The 21,343-nt window shown below is 36.4% G+C and overlaps 1 protein-coding gene across 4 annotated transcripts in view; it reads right to left on the bottom strand.

The window, feature by feature from the left end:
* Window positions 1–21,343, bottom strand: part of EIF2AK4 (eukaryotic translation initiation factor 2 alpha kinase 4) — a gene marked incomplete at its 5' end in the record, with an annotated part of 42,285 nt that overhangs the window by 5,302 nt on the left and 15,640 nt on the right. For 2 of the 4 annotated variants that reach the window (XM_083864490.1, XM_083864489.1), the window contains 24 exons: window positions 694–791; window positions 1,569–1,627; window positions 3,144–3,256; window positions 4,542–4,628; window positions 5,207–5,335; window positions 6,081–6,188; window positions 6,303–6,437; window positions 7,015–7,185; window positions 7,762–7,827; window positions 8,252–8,368; window positions 8,864–9,032; window positions 9,124–9,173; window positions 9,566–9,687; window positions 11,284–11,359; window positions 11,962–12,198; window positions 13,208–13,258; window positions 13,845–13,946; window positions 15,668–15,747; window positions 16,444–16,501; window positions 16,739–16,843; window positions 17,300–17,422; window positions 18,624–18,707; window positions 19,840–19,909; window positions 20,646–21,058. In XM_083864490.1, coding sequence (XP_083720616.1) covers window positions 694–791; window positions 1,569–1,627; window positions 3,144–3,256; window positions 4,542–4,628; window positions 5,207–5,335; window positions 6,081–6,188; window positions 6,303–6,437; window positions 7,015–7,185; window positions 7,762–7,827; window positions 8,252–8,368; window positions 8,864–9,032; window positions 9,124–9,173; window positions 9,566–9,687; window positions 11,284–11,359; window positions 11,962–12,198; window positions 13,208–13,258; window positions 13,845–13,946; window positions 15,668–15,747; window positions 16,444–16,501; window positions 16,739–16,843; window positions 17,300–17,422; window positions 18,624–18,707; window positions 19,840–19,909; window positions 20,646–21,058 — 2,823 coding nt within the window. Of the gene's footprint in view, window positions 1–693; window positions 792–1,568; window positions 1,628–3,143; window positions 3,257–4,248; window positions 4,332–4,541; window positions 4,629–5,206; window positions 5,336–6,080; window positions 6,189–6,302; window positions 6,438–7,014; window positions 7,186–7,761; window positions 7,828–8,251; window positions 8,369–8,863; window positions 9,033–9,123; window positions 9,174–9,565; window positions 9,688–11,283; window positions 11,360–11,961; window positions 12,199–13,207; window positions 13,259–13,844; window positions 13,947–15,667; window positions 15,748–16,443; window positions 16,502–16,738; window positions 16,844–17,299; window positions 17,423–18,623; window positions 18,708–19,839; window positions 19,910–20,645; window positions 21,059–21,343 lie in introns of those variants that run through there. The other 2 variants (XR_014590465.1, XM_083864491.1) reach the window with 2 other exon arrangements.

Genomic DNA, 21,343 nt, shown 5'->3' with positions numbered 1-21,343 from the left:
CACTGGTGAGGAAGCTGGGGGTGCATGGGAGGCTGGGAGAGGATACAGCCAGGGCAGTGACCCCAACTGACCAAAGGGACATTGCAGACCATGTGACATCATGCTCAGTATATCAAGTTGGGGGAAGAAGGGGGTATATTTGGAGTGATGGTGTGATCATTACAGAAGATGGGGCCCGGCTTTCCTGGAGATGGCTGAACACCTCCCTGCCCATGGGAAGCACTGAATTCATTCCTTGTTTTGCTTTCCCTATTAAACTGTCTATCTCAATCCAGGGGTTTTCTGGCTTTTACCCTTCTGGTTCTCTCCCTGATCCCGCTGGTGGGGGAGTGAATGAGCAGCTGTGTGGGGCTTGGCTGTTGGCTGAGGTTAAACCACACCAACCTTTAACACACTTCAGTGTTTAGGGAGAAAGAAAAAGGAAAGGACAGTTCCAGAACCACAGTTCCTAAAGTAAGATTTCTAATATATATCCACAATGATAGCTGAGCCATGATGTCACAGATAATCCCTAACAGCCTGTTAAAAAGGGTGGTTTTTGCCTTCAACCATTTGTGTTGTTCCTCGTTTACTTTATGAATAAAGAACAAACAGGATAAATTTGTTTAAATTAGCTGATAATGGGAAGAATAAATTCTACCATTCCTTCACTTCTAAGGATCACTTCTGAATACATATTTGATGTGTGTGTACCTGAATTTCTTGACGACGCCTGGCACTGGCAGATAATTTTTCAGGAGCTATAACACTAACGTTAGGCACTACAAGAGTTCCATGTGATTCAAACACACCTAAAATGCAAACACATCATTTTAGTTTATAGTATTTCTTTATACAACAAGTAACAAGAAACAGAAAATTCGCAAATATTAATAATCTAAAAGCAGTGTAGTAGAGGGATTAAAAAGCTGCTGAAAACCTCCACAACAACCCCCCCAAGTTACACATGGCCTCTCTCCCTCCCTGTTATGCAATAGTGTGTAACTGTGTGTATGAGAAGTGTTTCTTTAAAAATCACCACCACCACACATTGTATCAGTGCTCAACAAAACAAGTATCAAAAATGCCAAACTTTAGCCACACAGTAAGCACTTAATATTATTCTTTATATGCAAACTTATATTATCAGAATAAGAAATGCAAATCCATAGCTAGAAATGTATAGGCATTTTCATTTGGAAAAAATGTCCATTTTTTTGGTAAGTCAATGTAAACAGGTCTCAATTCTCTAACAATCATAGGTCAAGTTATTTTTCATCAAGTGGAAATTTAAATTTCTCCTCAGCTAGGAAAAGTTTGTGATTTTTGGCTTTCCCAGCCTCTTGGATTACTGCATCAATGAATGCTTATATGGAGAATATCCTGTCCAGTGGTCTGAGCACTTAGCCTGAAGAAAAATTCAGTTTAAAATCACTTGGAATAATATCTGCAATTAAGAGGCAGTGCCTCTAATCAGAACTCTGCTATAAAACATTTTCTTACTTTGCCTTTGGTAATGTTTTCCTACAAAATAGTTTTTGAGCAGAAAGAGAAACAGCTTGTATGTTCTGTAACTAGATATTAAGTACCTGAAATATTAGTAAATGATCCTTTTTGATTTGGTATTGAAAGATTATCTGTGGTTTCTCTAAAATAAACAAAGACAGTTAGGGAAACAGATTTACAATTGTAACAGTATTTCTTTATAAGACAGTAATTTCAGATTATCATAGATACTTAAACTTAGTTCCAACAGATAAAGAAGTTTGCAGATACTCCCCAGCACACATTTATATTCATGAATCAATTCTATTCAGGAATTGACAGGAAACCATACAAAATGACATTAAAAAGTCAGGTCTAGAAGCAATACTCCCTATGGAGACAAAAATGTCCTCCTATTATGCAAGAGTGATTTATATCCTAATACAAAAATATATTGTGAGAGTATTCTCTATGAATTATTAATTTAATCTATTTCTCACAGGTTTCTGTGACATAATACTAAAGTATAAAAGCAGTATTTACACTTAAGAGCACATGTATTCAAAGAAGTCTTCAACAATTAGTTTGGATACCTTTACTTTCCACATTCAAGAATTCATTAAAAGAGAAATTTACCAGCACTATTACAATCAGCTATTGCATTTCTCTGTTTAGTGGTACTATGCAAGGGTTTTTCTATTCTGTTTTCAGGATTTAGAAATAAGGTAACTTTTTTAAAGAATAATTTTCTTTCACAACTTCTAGTAGATCTGTCACAAAGCACCTGAGAATCAGATTAGTTGCAAAGTTAAATACTAAGACTAGCTGAGGCCAGAAAAAGGAGAACAAGAGGTGGGTAGCAGGAGACATCAACTGCATAAACTAGTGCTTGATTTCAGCATTTCCAAGCTTCATGATTTCCTTTACTGTTAAGCCTAGTCAGAAAAACTGGATGGCAAATCTGTCAAGTTTCTGAATTCTACTTTGTGTGACTAATGCATGTCTATTCCTGCTGCCAATGCACACATACATATATACACACATATAAAAATATCTATATTACAGACTTACAAGGGGCTATGTGTAAGTAACAGCTGTACTGCTTGAGCACACAGGAATGACTAGCCTCTCCTGTCATTTCTGTACTAAGTTCCACTGGTGACAATAAATAGTAATTTCAATGAAGACAGGATGAAGGGGTTTTCCTGTGTACCTTTAAGTCTTTGCCAGATGTTACTTTCACTTGTGTCATCAGAGCATACAGAAGTGCAACAGTTACACCTTCATTTCACCACACCAATACTGCCTCAGAATCAAAGAGATCTGCTCTTTGAATTCTTTGATTACACAGTACACAAATATAATGGACTTCTGCTCAGTAACAGGGACTTGCAAGCAGCCAGACAAACACTACTGCTGCTCCAGCAGCTTTGGGACAACTGTGTGGCCTTTTAATTTAGGACACACTGTGGATGTGTGAATGTAGCAGCAGCTAGGAAAAACAGTTTATTTCTTAATCTGAATACAATTCTATAACGAAGCCTTTTGCTTTCTTTTCCCCTCAAAAGAAATTCAACAATTTCTTTAACAAATAAAATTAAGGTTTAACTGAGCATTAGCAAACATATATTCACTTCAGATTTTGACTATTCACATTATTTACATGTTATGCTACTTACCTACTACATCTTTCATCACCGATTTTCATTTTCAGTTTCTGGATCAGGTGATCTACTAAGTCAGATTCTAAAATCCTTTTCTCCGTCTGCCTGTCTTTCTCAAAGGATTTCACCTGTGATGTAGTTCAATGGTTCTTAACATTGTTAATTCTTAAAATGGCATACAAATAAACTTACCAAATTTAATCAATACCAAACTGTTTCACCCATTAAAGGTGAAAGAGTTAAAGGTAGGAAGCTATTATCATTACCAATCAATCACTGGCAATTAAATCTTTGATTTGATTTTTTTTCTGCCAACTACTAATTTATTTTGCATTCCCAGAGCATAAACTAGCTTGACTCCCTGCATTTAATATGTGATCATTAAGTTCTGAACAGAATGGTTTATAATTGTAAATACCATATTATTAATATTTTAAGTCAAGCAATTATATTAGAATAAGGCTTGCCTTTCAATTTGCAGGAGTTAACTCAAACATTCAAAACTTAGGAAATCTGCACCATCTTTATTGCAAGAGCTTAATCAGTAACACCACCATTCACCTCATTAACATCTCCTTTGTTGGTTTTGCTTCAATAAAGCCATATTTAAAAGAACACTCTATAATAGGCTTGTGGAGGACTTTGAAATATCACATTGTCATCATCAAGGTTTACTTATTTTTGTGATTATTACTGTTACAGTAACAGAGTGAATAAGAAACGAAAAATATTTTAGTAAGGCACATTGGCTGTCCTTGCCACATGTCAAATGGTGAGTATTTTTTTCAGTCAAAGAATAAATCTTTATTCAAAAAATGACCTTTTTTCTAATGATCCAGAATATTTTAAAACTTTTAACTTCAAAAAACCAAAGGTACCAGAACCATAAGCTTCAGAGTACAGAAGAAGTACAGAGTACATTCATGTTGTGTCCAGTCTTTGCATCCTAATCTGAGTTTACAAAGGTGAAGAGTGTGGTTCTGACTGTCTGTTGGAACTTCATTGATTTTTTTAGATTTACATTTTAGTTGTATTTATTTTGTAACATGAAAAGGTGCCAACTGCAAAGATTGCTAATCCAATTAATTTTGTAGATTTAAGGAAATCAGAGACAAGAGAAACCTTTTTTCCATGTTAAACCACCGATGGCACTGTCAAGCAGTGTTTGCACTAGTTTTTGGACTTTCCCAGAGGGAAGAAGGTCTGTGAATAAGAGGGTTATGCAAGGATAAAAAATGTTTACAGTGTTGAAATTCTTCAGAATAACATTTCTACAACTTAACAACCAAAACTGTACTTCCTCAACTCCACTTAAGTATAATTTATATTGTATTAATGATGACCTTAAAAAAATGTAGAACAACAGCATACAAATCTGAAACACCATAAAGCATCCTCTGGTCCCATGCTTACCTTCACATGACTTCCTTCTTTCTCTGACACCAGAGCCACATATGTAATCCCACAGCATCTGCAATATTCCTGCAGTTCTTCCTGGGACTAAAGTGTGAACAAAAGAAAGAGAACGAGACATTAATTTGACAGATTATAAAATTAAAATTAAATAATCAGTCTCCTGTCTGTAATTAGAGTAACTTGATATGCTTCCCATATCAGTCCCATGGCTTCAGAGAGAGAAAAGCTTTATCAACAACTTGAGCAGATGAAAACTTCATTATGCATAGATTTATCCATCCAATGCTCGCTAAAACTGGAGTTGATGTCTACACTTAAGTAAAGAGAATGCCTAGGTCCTGTAGTCTAAGTTCCTACATAGAAGGGCTAGCTAGATCTACAAGTGCAGAGTCCAAGTAACTGTAAAAATGTGCAATGTAACATCAGGCAGTCACCATCCTGCTGCCTGCAGATTTTAGTCCTGCATGGCTGGAGGTCTGCCACAAAAGCTGACTCCAGCTGGGCTCCTGTAAAACCAAGCCTGTGCTGATTTATTCAGCACTGGATTGTAGGACAGCATTAGACAGAGGCAAGAACTACCCAAATCTTTGTTCCTAATGAATCAAACAAACAAACAATGCCAAACCCCCACCTCCAGCCCAGGTGATCACAGGAAAGTATACCTGGGACCAGTCATACATTATTTCGGCTGGAATTCCTGCAGTCCAGAATTTCTGAACAATGTTGATAGCTCTACCCATTGACATCTGACCAACACTTACAACCAGCAGGTCACATGAACTGACAGAAACCTGAAGGGAAAGTAAAATCAAGGAGACAATATTAGTCACAAGACCACCTTTCCCCCTTTGTGAGACCATTAAAGTAATAAAGATGGACAAATATTCCAATATTTGTTAAAATGCATCAAGCTAAAAACCAAAAAAGGGGTAAGATCCACCTCTTTTGAGAGCTACAATCCACCTAAGTCTGTCTGAAAGTCACTGAAGCTCAATCTTTGATGCAAAGCACTCCACAGCCTCAGCTTGCCAAGTATCCCTGCCCACTCTGTTCTTTCCTTCCCACTCTCCTTGGCAATGTTGATTTATTCTTAGAGAAAGAAGATAATAAATTACACATTTCACAACCAAGTGAAGATGTGTGATGCTGTACAAAGTAGTCAATATTCTTCAAGTTTCATCTCTATCTTCTATACTTTGATAAAAGGAGAAGTAACAGGGGAAAAATAACACTAAATACCTAAAGTTGTATCTTCCATCTGAAAGAATACACAGGCTAAGAAAAATATCCCATTTAAACTGAAAATAAAATTATGTAACCCTGAAGATCCTGTCTTCCCTTAATTCTCATTTAATAAATAGTTCTATGTAAAGAAACAAAAGAAAACAGATCATCTTGATGTCTGCCTTCTATTTCAGTATGGTATTATTTTAGAACACGTCCGAACATCTTATCTTTTGTCCACCTCTAGCTACAATTAGCTTACTGAACTGTCAGAAGTAAACAAATTCCCCACTTGCCAAGAGAGAGACTTACAGAATCCTCCACACTGGAAACAGCAGCAGTTATTTTGTCTATAGCTATGCTGACTCCAACAGCTGAAGGCACTGGTCCTACTGCCTGTGGCCCTCTAAACTGTGGAATCTCAAAACAAGAAAAAAACAGAATGAAGACCAGATAGTTATCTTGGCAAAATATCACTTTTTTCATGGGTTAAAAGAAAAAAATCCAAATTTACTAGAAGAGATAAGCACATACCAGATGATCATATCTGCCTCCTGCAGCAAGAATTTCAGGCACAGTTCTTTGTCTTCTTTTGATGTATGCTATAAACTGAAAGATAATACCATTGTGCTGCTGTATTTTGTAAACTAGTCCCAGATTTATGGAGATCTGTAAAATAAGAATGGATATGTGCACATATTTAATTAATTTCCTGTTAGCATCATGGATTTAAAACACTGTTTTCACATAAAGGAGACATATGGAAACATTCCTTATCTCAAAAAAATTTTAAATACAGTGAAAAATAATGAAGTGGTGTTTTAATCTTACATTTAAGCCTCCCAAGAAACCTGTAACACAAAACCCAAACAGCAAGCTTCAAGGAATGTGGAGGCCTTTAGCAGTCATTAGATTCCTATAGTTTTACAATATTTACTGTTTGTTTCAAAATTTATTAAAACCCCTCTTTTATGCTCTAAGTAATGCCTTCAGTCTTGGCTAAGGAAAGAAAAACAGTCCAGAAGTTAAGCCAGAGACTCCTGACTGGGAGCAGTCTTATTTTTAAAATGCATCCTCAATTAAAAAAAGGAAAAAAAAGGAAGAAATATCAATACCAGTACTATTATTTGCCATCAAAAGACACTTGCATGTGCTTTTTCTATTCTAAAATATCTTTATTTCCTGGCATATTACAAGGCCCAGCAGCCTGTAATTCCATTAATTTTTAGCAGAGCATTTTACAAACCTGAAGTTTTATTCCCAGTTGCTTTAATAGACCAATGATTTCCTCTAAATCCTTCATGCCATGCTTCAACAGCTGAGTAACACTTGGCTTTTGTTTTATCATTGTGTTTAGAAATGGAAACACATTACTTGCTTCTCCCTTCTGCTCAATGAATTTATAGAGTCGAGAAAGCTAAAAAGAAAAAAAAAATTATAAGCATACATAGCAACACAGAAAACATTAATAACAGATCACATCTAAAACCAAAGAAAAATATCTGACTTTATATTTGTGGGAGTAAGACATCTGCCTTTTTTGTTTGTTTTGTTTAGCTGGATGTTTTTACCTAGAGTTAAAGAAAAGAATCAACCTGGAGTTGAAGAGAAGAATAGACACAAGTCTCAGACTTATCTAGGAGTTAACTTCAACTCTATGCACATTTAACATTTGCAAAGAAGGTTTTTTTTAAGTTTCTCTCAGTTTTCTTTATTAAGCACTTTCTACCGTTTACCCTTTATTAGTTTCCACATTTATTCCATTATTCCAGTTACCCTTTATTAGTTTCCACAGCCTGTGAAACACGTTTAAAGAACAAGTGATTTCCAGAGAGAACAAAGTCAGACCGCTTGCAAAGAGAATGACCTATTCTGAGTAGCACATGTAACAGGTTATTTTTCTTACTCTGGTCAATTAAATTACAAAGAAAATAAAATATTACTGACTTATGGCAAATTACAGGGAAATCAACACTGAATTAAGATCACTTACACTAGCTGGTGTGAGAGAAAGATTACAGAACTTGGCTTCTACTTCTCTTTTAGTCAGCTTTTCAGTCTACAAGAAAAACAGATTAAAAGAGCATTTAGTTGTGTTTAATGCGTTACTCTAATTATTCAAATTAATTTCACCTATATGCTGTGCTTATAAAATAGAAAAGACCGAACTGATATTAAAATACATTTTTAATTTAATATTTTTAACTTTTTATTGACTAACCTGTCAGTTCTTGATTATACAGCTGAATAATTCTCTCATAAATACACATTCAAGAATCATCTTAAACCATCCCAATCCAGAAGTAACAAAAAAGTAATTACTCTATGTTTACAGCCCAAAGATAACGAGCCTTTTTATGTATCAAGGGTATACTCCTGGTTATGCTGGCAATGGACTGTTAGTCACTTTCAGAGATAGCCCCACAAAATAGGATACTCTACAGTGATGATTACAGAGGTTAGTTTAATAACTAATGCCTTACCACAGCATCATAGAGAATGACATAGACTTGACTGAGTTTGTCCTCTGGTATCCCACAGTGCAAAAGTATAGCTTTCAGTAAGGCAGTGTGGTTCAGATAAATGCTGTAATTTCTTTCCTAGCAAAGCATAAATTAAAAAAAGGAAGAAAGAATGAAAAAACCCAAGTTTTATTTGCATTCTGTTTTCTTAAAAAAACCCCAACCCCCATAAAACAAAGAGGCTTCCTAAACATTTAATAATACTTCAAAATTAACTTCAAACATCTTCTTTCACTACCTTACCTTTCATTTCTAACTAAAGAATGGCAAGTCTTGTCCCATTCTACAGTAATCACTTGTCTGACATTAAAGGACATTATTTCAGTGGTACTGTAAAGGATTCAGTTAGTATTTCCTTTGCACATAAACCTATGCTTCATTTTAAGTTTACCTATGAAACCCATTTTTTACGACAGTGACTATAAGACCATAATCTATGGACCAAAGATTAGATGTGAAAATAGTTCGGTATTGATTCAAGTTAAAGGAAGTACCCTGTTACAACACATCAAACTAAATTAAATTAAAATTTTGGGTGGAAAAGAGAGAAAAGGGTCTGATTAGAGAATCTACCTGTAGCACTGAAAACTCTTGAATGATTTCTGAAATTGCATAAATTGTTTCTGCTATAGGCAAAAAGCTATTTCCAGTAGATGTAATGATGTCAAATGCACATTCTAGGAGTTCTTTGGGATGACAGCGGTCTAACTTCCGAGGTCTGAAAACTCGCTCTATACAGTATCTAAAGGAAACATTGAAGAATGAATCAGCCTCTTCAGAAGTCACTGTCAAAGCGTGGTATCAGTGCAAAGCATTGCCTCTATGGCTCTTACCTTTTCAAGTTTGAGATGTTATTTCTAGCTACAAATCTTGCAAAAGGAATCTGTAAAACAGAATACATGAAAATTGTTGAAGCAAAACAGTCTGAGCTCTGCAACCAGAGATGAATTATACTGTGTAGTTATACTTGTAAGTGTAATATAATGCCTAGAACACCTGACAGAGCCATGTAATATTAATCTAACATCCTTGCTGCAAGTTTTAAATAAAAACGTTATTTTCACCTATGTTAACAAACAAACGCTATCTCTTCAATACGCTGTCAGGGCTCCAGCAGTCAGGAGAACAGAGGAGCAGAGAACTCAGGAGAACAAGGACAGACATGGAAAGATACACTACTTCAGCAGCCAAAAGAAGTCTAAGCCCAAACCAAATTCCACCACAGCACCCTCCAAACCCTCTGCAAGCTTTGCCTGCAGAGATGATGCTACTTACTCTGAGGTCATAAGGAAGCATTACCAGCATCCCACTGTGATCCATGAAATATGAAGCTTCATTATGTTCATACAGTTTTTTATTTCTGGGCATTAGCAGTGGCGTATGCAGCTTGACAGCTCCTACACAAAACCAGAAAACTATTATCTCTCATTTCAGAAGTAACACCTGCTTTCTACAGGTTCTTGAACACTCTTGCAGGGCATAATTAGGTCATAATATATAAGTTTAAAATTTTACATTAAAAGTCCTTCATATACTTCCGTCTTCCATATTTAAAGAAAGAATTTCAGACTTTGTTTTATGCCTATGTTGCATGCTTCTTGGGCTCAGCAGGGAGAACACAGAAGAGAGAACTGCTAATTCCACAGCCCAGCAGAAGCCTGACCTTGCCCTCCCTCTTTAAACACCACCTTTCACAAAAGCAGGCATACGAAACAGATGTCAAACTCCACAGTTACCAGCAGCAAGTACTGCTTTTGGAACAAATTTTGTTCAGACATGTTGCATCCTCTGTCTCAAAAACATACTAAAAGCGTTTATGTTTAATTTTAAAACCTCATGAATGCCTTTGTTTTCCCTGGCTATATTTCACAACCATCTACTTGTATGAATCCAATCTTCATTGAAACCTTACTATTAATAATACCACTTATTACTGAAAAACAGTTTCCTGTTTTAATATTTGATTGAAAATCACTAGAGAATTTATAGAAGCTTAACTCAATTAGATTTCAACATAAATTTTTACATGAGGAAAAAAGTGCCCCAGATAGAAAGAAATTTTTCTAGCCATTACAGCTGTCAGACACAATTTAATGGAAAAAAATAAATATCCAATCCCCATTTTTTGTCCACAAGCATGAAAACATTTCAGTCTTTAAAATGCTGACAAATACCTTCCCAAATCTGTCAAGCTTTAAGGAGTGGGGGGAGAGAGTAAACCTATCCTTGACTTTGCATTTCTCAATTTCTCACTCTTTTGCATTGCCAAATTTTGATCATGCTTAATCGGATTATGATTTACTTGGAAAACGCAAAGTTTCTATTTCAAAATTCTCAATTTTTATATAAAGTAGTATCATGAACACCCGTAAGACAACACAATTTATAACATTTCAAGCATGACAGTGGCTGCATGAATTTCCTTCTAATACGAATACTATTCTTAATGACTGGATAGATTCTTGGAAAGGAAAATAAAAGACTTTTAAATATTATGGCATCAGCTTTGGCTCAGGAAGTTCCTGAACAGCAAAGCATTGCCAAGAATACAGCACTGGAAGTACCACTACATGCTTGCTCTGTTTCCATGCTCTCCCTTATGCTTTTCACATTCTGGCTGTTCAAGGAGGTGACTGTGCTACATGGATGCCTGATCTCCCACTACAGAGCTACCCTTGTATTCAGATCCAGATTTTGCATAACAGTCTCTACCTCCAAAACCCCATACAGATTTATCAGAACAACCATGTACATTTAAAAATATAATTAAAATTTTCATTCTTCTTTCTGTAGAAAATGTAAATCATTCAGATTTGATGCTAGTAGCTGTTACTAGAATGACAAAAACAACAGAAGAAAACATCATAAAAACTTCAAATGATCAGCTACCAAACATGTTTTCTGATTTCTCTTATAGCAGTAAATCCATTCCATTCTTTTAAATCCATTCAATCATAACAAAGGAAATTAATGACTTTTGTAAACACACCCACCGTGTCTTTTTAATATCCGGCTGACAATCTCACATACATGCTGCTGTATCTTGGCTGCCCAAATAGAAAAACTACCCTGAAACCATCACAAATAAAAAGTACATATATAATTCACGTGTGATGAACACTCCATGTAGGCAATCATTCCATGTAATATAGGCAATAAACATTCTGCTATCTCATCCCACTGCAAAAAACTGCAATGCTTACATAATAAAAAAATAACTACAGCTATATAAAGCATTATTGTACTGTGTCACCTTGAATTTCTTTAGATTTAGAAAGATTCAAGAGCTGATAAACTAAGAACAATCATAATCAATTAGAAAGAGAAGAAAACATTCAGGGGCAGCACTTTCTGCTGACAACCAGTCAACCATTAATTTGACAGGAATTCAGAATAAAGAAAGTCATCACCTGGACATAAAGCTTAAAGCTTTAGCTGCTACAATCAAACACTGCTGGTTTCTTCACCAAAGAATGAATGTAAGGCTCAAATGGGAAGTGGCTATTCAAACCCACACAGCAGAGACAGTAGTTTTAAATGAGAACCAATGTGAAGGCAAATCTTGAGATAATGCAATTCACTAAGGAATGCTACAGGTTTACCCATATAAGCATATCTTTAAATATTTCCACACAGGGAAAAGCTAAACCCACACATCCCCTGAAACAAACCTTCAGCATATCACTGTCATAAGTATAGTCTATTGCTGGAGATATACGCTGTGCAAATATCTGACTCATCATAGTCCGGTAGGCCTTTCCATCCACGTTTGCTAAGGTATGGTGCAGGACCTCATGGAGTTCAGACTCTTCCATTTGTGGTGGTGGAAGATGTTCACTCTTTAACAGCTCTACAGCTGTTGGTCGTGCTGCAGGATCATGGTTCAGAAGCCATGTAATAACCAATCTCTACAAATTAAATCAGAATTTTACAGATTAGAAACATTTTGTAAGTTAACAGTATTTGCAACAAACTTAGTAGTCATATCAATTCAATAACAAAGTATGAGACACTACAGGGGAAAAAACAGCAGAATCTGAATCTTTTGGATGGACAATATTTGCTTACTAAATTATGAGTATCTTTTATTTTCATCTGAAAAAGTTTACTAAACCACACAAATTATGAGAAATGTGCCTCCTGGGATGACAAAATATGCAGTATCCTTTTCCTTTGTTTTTCCATGGTATGCTAGCTCTGGCCTCTCTTTGTGAACAAAGTTAAGATACGGCAGAACTGCATGCATGAAATCAGACTTGAGAGGCACAAGTATTAGAGTAGGGGGAATCTTCCTGGCACATTTCAGCAAAATAGGCAAGATGGAAATATCTTTATGGTACTAGTAACACACAGATTGCTTTTTTACAAGCATAACATACTAAAAGTTAATACTAATGGTCAACAAAAGAGTTGACTAGCACAAGGATAAAGTCTCCTAGGTGGTCCAATAAAGATTACACTGCTCCTTATCACTTCATTACCCTGCCATGTAGGCCTCCAGAACAGCTCTTGGCAGCTCTGTCAAGTCCGGAGCAGCCAATTGAGCTTGCACATCTCTTTCTGTTGTGTGACACTTATTTCTTTCAAAAAGCTTAAGTAAAAAGTTAAACAATTGAGCTGCCATTTTGCTGGGCATAAAAAGTCAAAATTGTCCCTCAGAGCTTAAAAGATGTGCCAGTGAACTCTGGATTTCTTCATGACTGTGCTGTGAGAATTTTGTGGGTAAATATATTTCCATGTCAACTTAAGAGTATTATTTTGAGATTTTATTTTCTTACTTTGTATGTAATTATACCATGTAATAGGGACTTGGCAGAGAATACTAGGTGAGGAATTAAGTGGGAAATTAAGGGGCAAAAATTATAACCAATGTTTTCTGAGAAGGAATACCTAATAGTTAAAGTATCTTCAAATTACCTGCTTTGCATGCTTGACTTCATCGAAGTCCTTAGGAAATACAATTGCAGGCTAACAAAACAAAAAAAACCAAAATCCACATTTGAATTTTAACAAACAGTCCAGATTGCTCAGATTAGTCTTATTTTTAAGTTCTACATATTAAACAGAGATAGTAAACATTTCCATTGCCCATGAAAAAATAAACAAAAAAACTCCAAACAAACCAAACCCCCACATGGCACATTTAATTTGAAGAGCTAAAAGGAAAAAGAATGCTTTGATGTTGTTTTGTACGATTAAAGTACAACCGATAATCACAAGAATTTACCAACTATAAATACCAACTGATTCCTGAGAAAGGCCCACCAGGCCTAAACCTAGGTATACTAAAGAGATGATTCCTTTATCTGACATGTAAGAATTAATTTCACAGACAGAACACCGACTGATGGCAATACCATTAGAATCCACAGTGCATTAAAGGAATGTCAGTGCACCAGCTCTAATTGTATTCTTCACTTTCCATGATAAGTTTTACAAATCTTGTTTTTAAGTACACCCTATGGCAACATTTTTGCTATATTTTGCATCCTTTTGTTTCTCTTAACAAAGTATTTGATGGATAGAATTAGTATGTTTCATATCTGTTACTTACCAGCCTTAGTTGACCAAGAACAAAGATCCTTTCTGACGCAGTATTCATAGGATGGTAACACATTTCAAAGAATATTATACCTAAGCTGAACAGGTCAACTTTCTAAGGAAGAAAAAAATGAAAACCCGTATGTAGTATCTATCAATTCTCTGAAGACGAAAATAGCAGAGAAAAAAACCCCCCAAACATTTAGGTTTAATGTCACAGTATATTAAAGCTGGAGAGAAGGCTGGGGTTTTTTCTGTGTATTTTTGCGTGGTGTTATTATTATTTGTTTTTAAAACTTTTGTTAGAAGACACAATCCATTAAAATTTGGTAGACTTTAAAGCCTTCTGTCGTCACAGCACTGCTATGACATAAATGATGGTTGCACTCAAGTTGTGGTCAGCAGCTTAACTGAAGTGAGGAGTGGATGTTCATGAGGGGTCAGTACTGGGACTGGCACTATTTAACATCTTTGTTGATGACATGGACAGTGGGATTGAGAGCAGCCTCAACAAGTTTTCTGGTGACACTGAGCTGTGTGGCGCAGTCAACACGCTGGAGGGAAGGGATGCCATCAAAAAGGAGCTTGACAGGGTGGAGAGGAGGGACTGTGTGAACTCCATGAAGTTCAACAAGGCCAAGTGCAAGGTCCTGCACATGGGTTGGGGTAACCCCAAGCACAAACACAGGCTGGGCAGAGAATGGATTGAGAGCAGCCCTGAGAAGAACCTGGAGGTGTTGGCTGACAAGATTCTCAACGTGATCTATCAGCGCACACACAGCCCAGAAAGCCAAACATCCTGTGCTGCATCAAAAGCAGTGTGACCAAAAGATTGGGGGAGGTGATTTTCCCAATCTACTCCACTCTCATGATATCCCACCTGGAGTGCTACATCCAGCTCTGGAGCCCCCAACATAAGGACAATGTACATCTGCTACATCAAGTCCACAGAGCAAGTCCAGAGGAGGGCCACAAAGATCATTAAAGGAATGGAGCACCTCTTACATGAGGAAAGGGTGAGAGAGTTGGAATTGTTTAGCCTGGAGAGAAGGCTCCATGGAGACCTTAGATCAGCCTTGCAGTACATCAAGGGGGCTACAAGAATGCCAGAGAGGGAACTTTTACAAGGCCATTGAGTGATAGGCCAAGGGATAATAGATTAAAAATGAAAGAGGGTCGGTTTAGACTGGATACTAGAAAGAAATTCTTTACTATGAGTGTGGAACAGGTTGCCCAGAGAAGTGGTGGCTTCCTGCAAGTGTTCAAGGCCAGGCTAAGTGAGGCTTGAAGCAACCTGATCTAGTGAAAAGTGTCCCTGCCTACGGCAGAATGTTGGAACTGAAATAAGCTTTGGGGTCCCTTTCAACCTAAACCATTCTATAAATCTGTGACTCCCACTTTGAAAATATTTCCCTGTTTTGAAATTTAGTTTGTCTCTGCATATAAACAGAATTCTCTTTAATGGAAAAAATACACCCTCACCTCCCACAATCACAGTCTAGAAATCCAGAATGGCAATATACACTTTATTACCTTAACTAATGGCTGTAAGATTTCTATCCTATTCAGTTACAAAGGTCCTCCTGATTACATGCTTTCAACTTGAAGTTGCTTGCATCTAGCCACGATCAAGCACAGGCAGAAAAATTTACTTGCCCATATCCTTCTACCCTTGGTTTCCTCTTGAAGAAATGTTTAATTTCCCTGATTAGCACAGGAGTTGACCACATGCTGTTCCACACTGAATTCATCTTTGTCAAGGAGGAATGACCCAAATCATATCTGCTCCATCTTAGATTCCATGCTACCTTTTCATTAAGTCTACTCCAATCATACCTGATTGTATGTAGATTTAGTGCTTCCTTGGACCTCTGGGCTGACATACAGGGCAGTGCCAACCATTCCTGTCAAGTTACCTATGTGGCAAAAGGTGAGAGCACCAGTTTCAAGATAGTGGGAGAGAAATGCAGCATCCACATCAAGAAAAAAGTCATTCGTGTTCTCTTTCTGCTAGGTGAGAGTGCAGTCCTTACTGAGAGAGACCCAGCTGAGAATACTTTGACAAACATACAGTTCTTACTCTCACATGTCAAATATCTGTGTCCATCTGTAGTAGATAAAACTATCTATTACTTCACAGATTTGTAGTAGGCCAGCATACAAGTGTTACAAGTAAACTGCACTGCCGTTACATTTGTCTTTAAACATATCATGTACCAAAGTTCCCTCAGAACACCACGTTCAGATTCTGACAAAAACCAAAACAACCAACCAAGGACACCGAAATCTTGAAATTGTCCTAAATAGGCAAGAGAACACAAGTGTAGATGGGACAGATATACAGGCTCTCTATACACCTCACTATGAGGAAATCACTGATCTATGGCAGAAGGCTAGCAGAGGAAGCAAATTAATTCTTAGGTAAGAGGCAAAACTGCCAGATTATAACACAGCTACCCAATTTTGTGGCTGGGGAGGGGTCCCACCCCTGGCCTTAATAAAGAGAAGTTTTATTGTCAAAGAACAAATGGAAAATATAACAGCGTATACAACATCACAGAACATAAATGCTTGCTTAAAATAATTTAGAACAAGTTGCAATGTAAACTAACCTGATGGGTCAGACACAGCAGAACCATCTGAGAGGTTTTCCTCCTGTTTAGAGACCACCTAAAATCAGCAAAACAGTCATATTGTAAATGGCACATGAAATGCTTCTCTTGCCCGTTCTTGTCACTTGGGTTGGCAGTGGATGGTTTAATTCTAGAACCTTAGAAATTTAAAAAAGTTTATAGCCTTTTCAATATATAAACGTTGTGGTCATTTAACTTATGTTTTGTTTTTATTTTTCAAGTAATTACATCAGCAAATTCAAGGGTTTTTTCATTCACTTTAGGCTGTACTTACTGCATTTGCTGGATAATCTGTAGCTAAACCAAAATCACCAATTTTCACATGATCATCTGAATCTAAAAAAATGTTCACAGGTTTCAAGTCTCTGTGGATCATTCCCTGTTACAGGAGGAGAATAAAAAAAAGACCCACAGAATATTAAACAATAAGCACGATTCAAAATAGAAGTCTTTATAATAGACTGAAAAAATCATATTACATATTAATTTAATTACAGTGGGAAATCTAACATTTCATTAAGGCACTGAAGATCAGTCTTGAAGACAGACTATAGTTTGTAGCTCAGAAGCTAGAAACAATTTTCAGTGCTACCAGATACCTAACAGAATGTTTTTAAAAGATGGTCAGATTTTTATGACTAATGCATAAAATCTGCAGTGGTTCATTATAAAATTCACATTCATGATAAAATATAATAAATCCCAGACTAATAATGGAAAAGGGAAAGAGAGGAAACTGGCTAATAAATGCCCTAAAATGAGTATGAAGAAACCCCCAGAAAAAGAGGCATAACACAGATATTATGTACAGATCATAACTATCATATTTACTAACCTTCTCATGGATGTAAGCTAACCCATCCAAAATTTCTCGGAAAAGCCTCCAAAGCCGACTGGTATCTTCATATAATCCCTGGTCAATAGTGTCCCTTAATGTGCTCTTTTCACAATACTCCATCTTCAGTTGTATATACACGGGGGACAGAGGAAGAATGAAGTTTTGTTAAGAAAAGAGACTATCAGAAACTTGTATCTGTACACATACTACAGCCCGGGCTCAGGAGCAAATAGTATTGCCAAAAAATCCAGCTATTTGGAATTCTCCTGACACCTGTCTTTTAGCTACAAACATGCATGCACTTCTGGGTCCTACTTCATTTTCTGGGACAACGGCATGAGCCTGCAGAGTAGCACAGTCTCTAACATAAATGTTAACAACAGAGTGAAACCAGCCAAGCCATAGTATGTGATAAAGGCAAACCACAAAGAATCTCTGGCTTTATTGCAGTTGGCATCTTAGCTGCTTTATTATGAATATACACAGCACATACAAACAAGCTTATTAAAATCTAATTCCATCTACTTGTAACTTCCTTCCAGACAAGCTCTAGCATTAAGTGCACTATAAAAAATTGCACATCATCATAGAATAGTTAGCTATGATATACAGCCATAAATAGTTTCTGGGAGAAGTTGACTAACTCCTAACACAAAGGAGGTGTCAGTAGAACAGCCTGAAGTTGCAACCCTGCAGGAGTTTTATTGTGTGCCTATTGTTAGATCCATACAATGGATTTACAGATTACTGATTTCTACGAAAATAAAGTGCATACACAACACTGTGCTTTTGAAGGGAATGAGGAAGTTTTCACATCTGTGAAAGACAACTTCCCCTCTGGAATTTAGCATGGTAGACTTCAACTGTACATTGGGAATTAACACGATAAACAACCCGATCAACACCAGCTACAGCGTTGGTGATTGGGATGGATATTCTCAACCAATTAGCAAAAGGCAAAAGAATGCTTTGAAAGCCATGGACTCGAAGGCTGGCTGGTTGGGTTGTTCTATGGTTAGATCAGGAATTGCCAACTTTTACTTGTACATGAGCAACACCAGTTATCCCATTAAACTCTATGGCACTATAAAACTTTGTTCTCTCCAGCCACAAATACAGAGCCTTGGAAGGCATAACAAACCATGTGCACTAGACAGTGCCTTCCACCAGCCAAGCCTTCAGAAAACCAGTCTATTGCAAAACCAGCACTGAACTAATTTGCATTTTTAAAGGTCATTACTTTTCTCATGAAAACCAGCAACTAGTCTCTGCAGGTTGAAATGAACAGTACCCTTTTACGTACACATGAGCATATTTGTACCTGAATATACAGATAATGCACTGTCTGAACAACTGGTGTCCTGTCTTCTCCTCCATGGCTATTCTTTTCATTGCCTTCTTCATTCTTTATCACAATAAAAATAACAGAACAGTTAGCTACAGGAAGCTGTGCAGATTTTTTTATTATACATACTACTATTTTTTAATGGCTGGAATATATTGATGAGAACTCAGCTTCTCTGGATAGGCAATAGCAAAATAATACAATGACTTTTTTTAATACCACTGCATCTAAATAAACTAGAAAAAACTGTTGTGATCAACTCTCAAAGTGAAAGTGAGTAGCATTTTGTCATCATTAGACACTGAAGTAAAAAAATTCTGGAAGAACTGGATGAATCCTAAATCTCAAGCTGTGTCATATTAAAAAAAAAAAAAAAAAGACAAGATGTGAAACTAGAAGATATAAAACTTGCTTGATAAATAATGCAACCCCCACCCTCAACCAACAATTTTGGTATGGTGTATATACATATATATATACATGTATAATGAGAAATAAATGCACTGCCATATTATTAAATTATATACTGAAAACGTTTTCATGTCAATGCACATTATAACAGAAAGAGGAAGGAGATGCAGCTTTAAACAAAAGCATATTACAGATCTTTAGGACTGGCAATGACATAGTGTAGATACTATAGAAGACTGTTCATTAGCTTTCTAGTGATACAGTGCACTGACTGTCCATAGCAAGTGCTGTGCCACAATCTTAAAATAAAACCTTAGTCATTATACTGACTTTCCCTCTCTTTTAGACTGCTAGCAATATGTATTTTGTCTGCTTTAAAAGGTGGCTATGAACAGATATATGGACTAAAAGCATCTAAAGGCAGAACAGAATTTCAACTTTGAGAGGTGTAAGACCATGTCATCCATATGGCTAACTGTTAAATAATAAACACATGGAAGTGTTAAACTTGCAATAACCTGGGTCATGACTAAAAAATCCCCTCATGTTTAGCTCAATAAACACTTTAGGAAACAGAATCCAGATTAGCTGCATCAGACTGACTTCTATGGGATGCAGCGCACAATGGCACAAGACTTACTATAACAGACATATAAGGCATACAAGGTTATGTTTCTGTACTTACAGCAGAAGTGAAATTAAACTTCCCAACTGACCTGTTTACTTGTAAAATACTATTTGATTATATTTTCATTTTCACTAATTTTATTTTTATACTTACTGGAGAATGACCTTTACTATTTTCATCTTCGTTATCAAAAATTATTTCACTTTCAGAATCTGTGGTTGGCCTGTTTAAAAATACAGAAAGAAAAAAAATCCCAGAAGTTCTGCATACCAAGAAATATTTATTAAAGAATTTGGAAATTTTTTTGGAAAAAAAAAAAAAATCTAAGCTTCTTCTGAAGACTTCCTATATACTTTAAACAAAAAAGCAAAACAAAACAATACCCAGAAAAGCATCCTGCTTGCAAAGAAACACTTCCTTTGACGTGTTCTAAAAGGGAAGGTATATATTTACACCAGTAAAATCCAGTTGCTGTATCTAATAAGCAAAACTGATATAAGTTTACTTACTTGCTTATAGAAAACATCACTGAGTGATAAAACTGAACGATACACAGAGGAATGTATGGAATACACTAATAAAAACCAAAACAAAAAAGGGCAAGTTTGATTTTTTTCAAGCTTTCTAATATTTTTGTTATTCTTTATTAAAAAACTTTATTCTCAAGGCTGGAAAAGACAGTCAAATGTAAGGTAAGCAGTCATGCATTCTGGCACAAATAAGCAGCCTCAAAAGAAGCCTACACCAAAAAACTTTCCACATAGATTGACAATTCTTAGCTAGAAAATTTCCTCTTTCTGGCTATTTGACTGCTGGCAAATACACTGGTTGTTAACAAGGGGACAGAATAAAAATGCAGTGAACTACTTCTGACAAAAGAAACAAGAATGATAAGACACAAACTTGGAAAGACTAACTCTGCTCACGCTCCCTATAGTGCAATACTGAAGCCTACTTACAAAATTGAATGCGAGAAGACTCCATCACCATCATCATCGTCATCACTGGACTCCTGATCAGCTCCACTGAATTTGTTGCTGGAGGATCTTTCACATGAAGTACTCCACTCAACAGAACTTGTCAAACATGGAGGAGGAGCGTTAGTTTCCACATCGTTCGTCTCCTCAGTGGAAAGGATAAAGAGACCAGATTTGGGGGGCATTCTTCTCTCTTCGGTTGTTTCAGATGTTGACACAATGGGAACAGGACTTTCATGTTTTTCTATCCAAGCATTGTAATACCTCACAATATTCTCATGGTTCAAGCGGGAAAGCAATGTTACTTCCCCCTTAATCCTCCGAAATTGCTTGCTGGTAGGGTTTATGCGGATACGTTTCACAGCATAATAGCAACCATCGAGCTTATTTCTCACCTGCAAAATTCAAATCAATCTAAAGTGAAATGCTTACAAATGTCTTACCAAGCAGAGCCAGAAGAGTAATTTCACAAAACAGGAATTCTTCCTTTCACCTGGAAAATGACCACAATTCAAATGCAAGTTTCCCCATACTGACAGGCTTCTCCCCAGTCTCCCAGCAATCTCTTGCAAGAAACTTTTCAAACTATTCAATTCCAGATAAAAAACTCAACACAGGCACACACACACTAGCAGACAATAAATAAAACTAAGCAAATGTTGAATATATTGTTCTGCTTC

This window comes from Zosterops lateralis, assembly GCF_965231275.1.
Source record: "Zosterops lateralis genome assembly, chromosome: 6".
Classification (NCBI taxonomy): Eukaryota; Metazoa; Chordata; class Aves; order Passeriformes; family Zosteropidae; genus Zosterops; species Zosterops lateralis.
The sequence above is the reverse complement of the archived record's forward strand: the minus strand, read 5'-3'. Positions and strand labels throughout refer to the sequence as shown.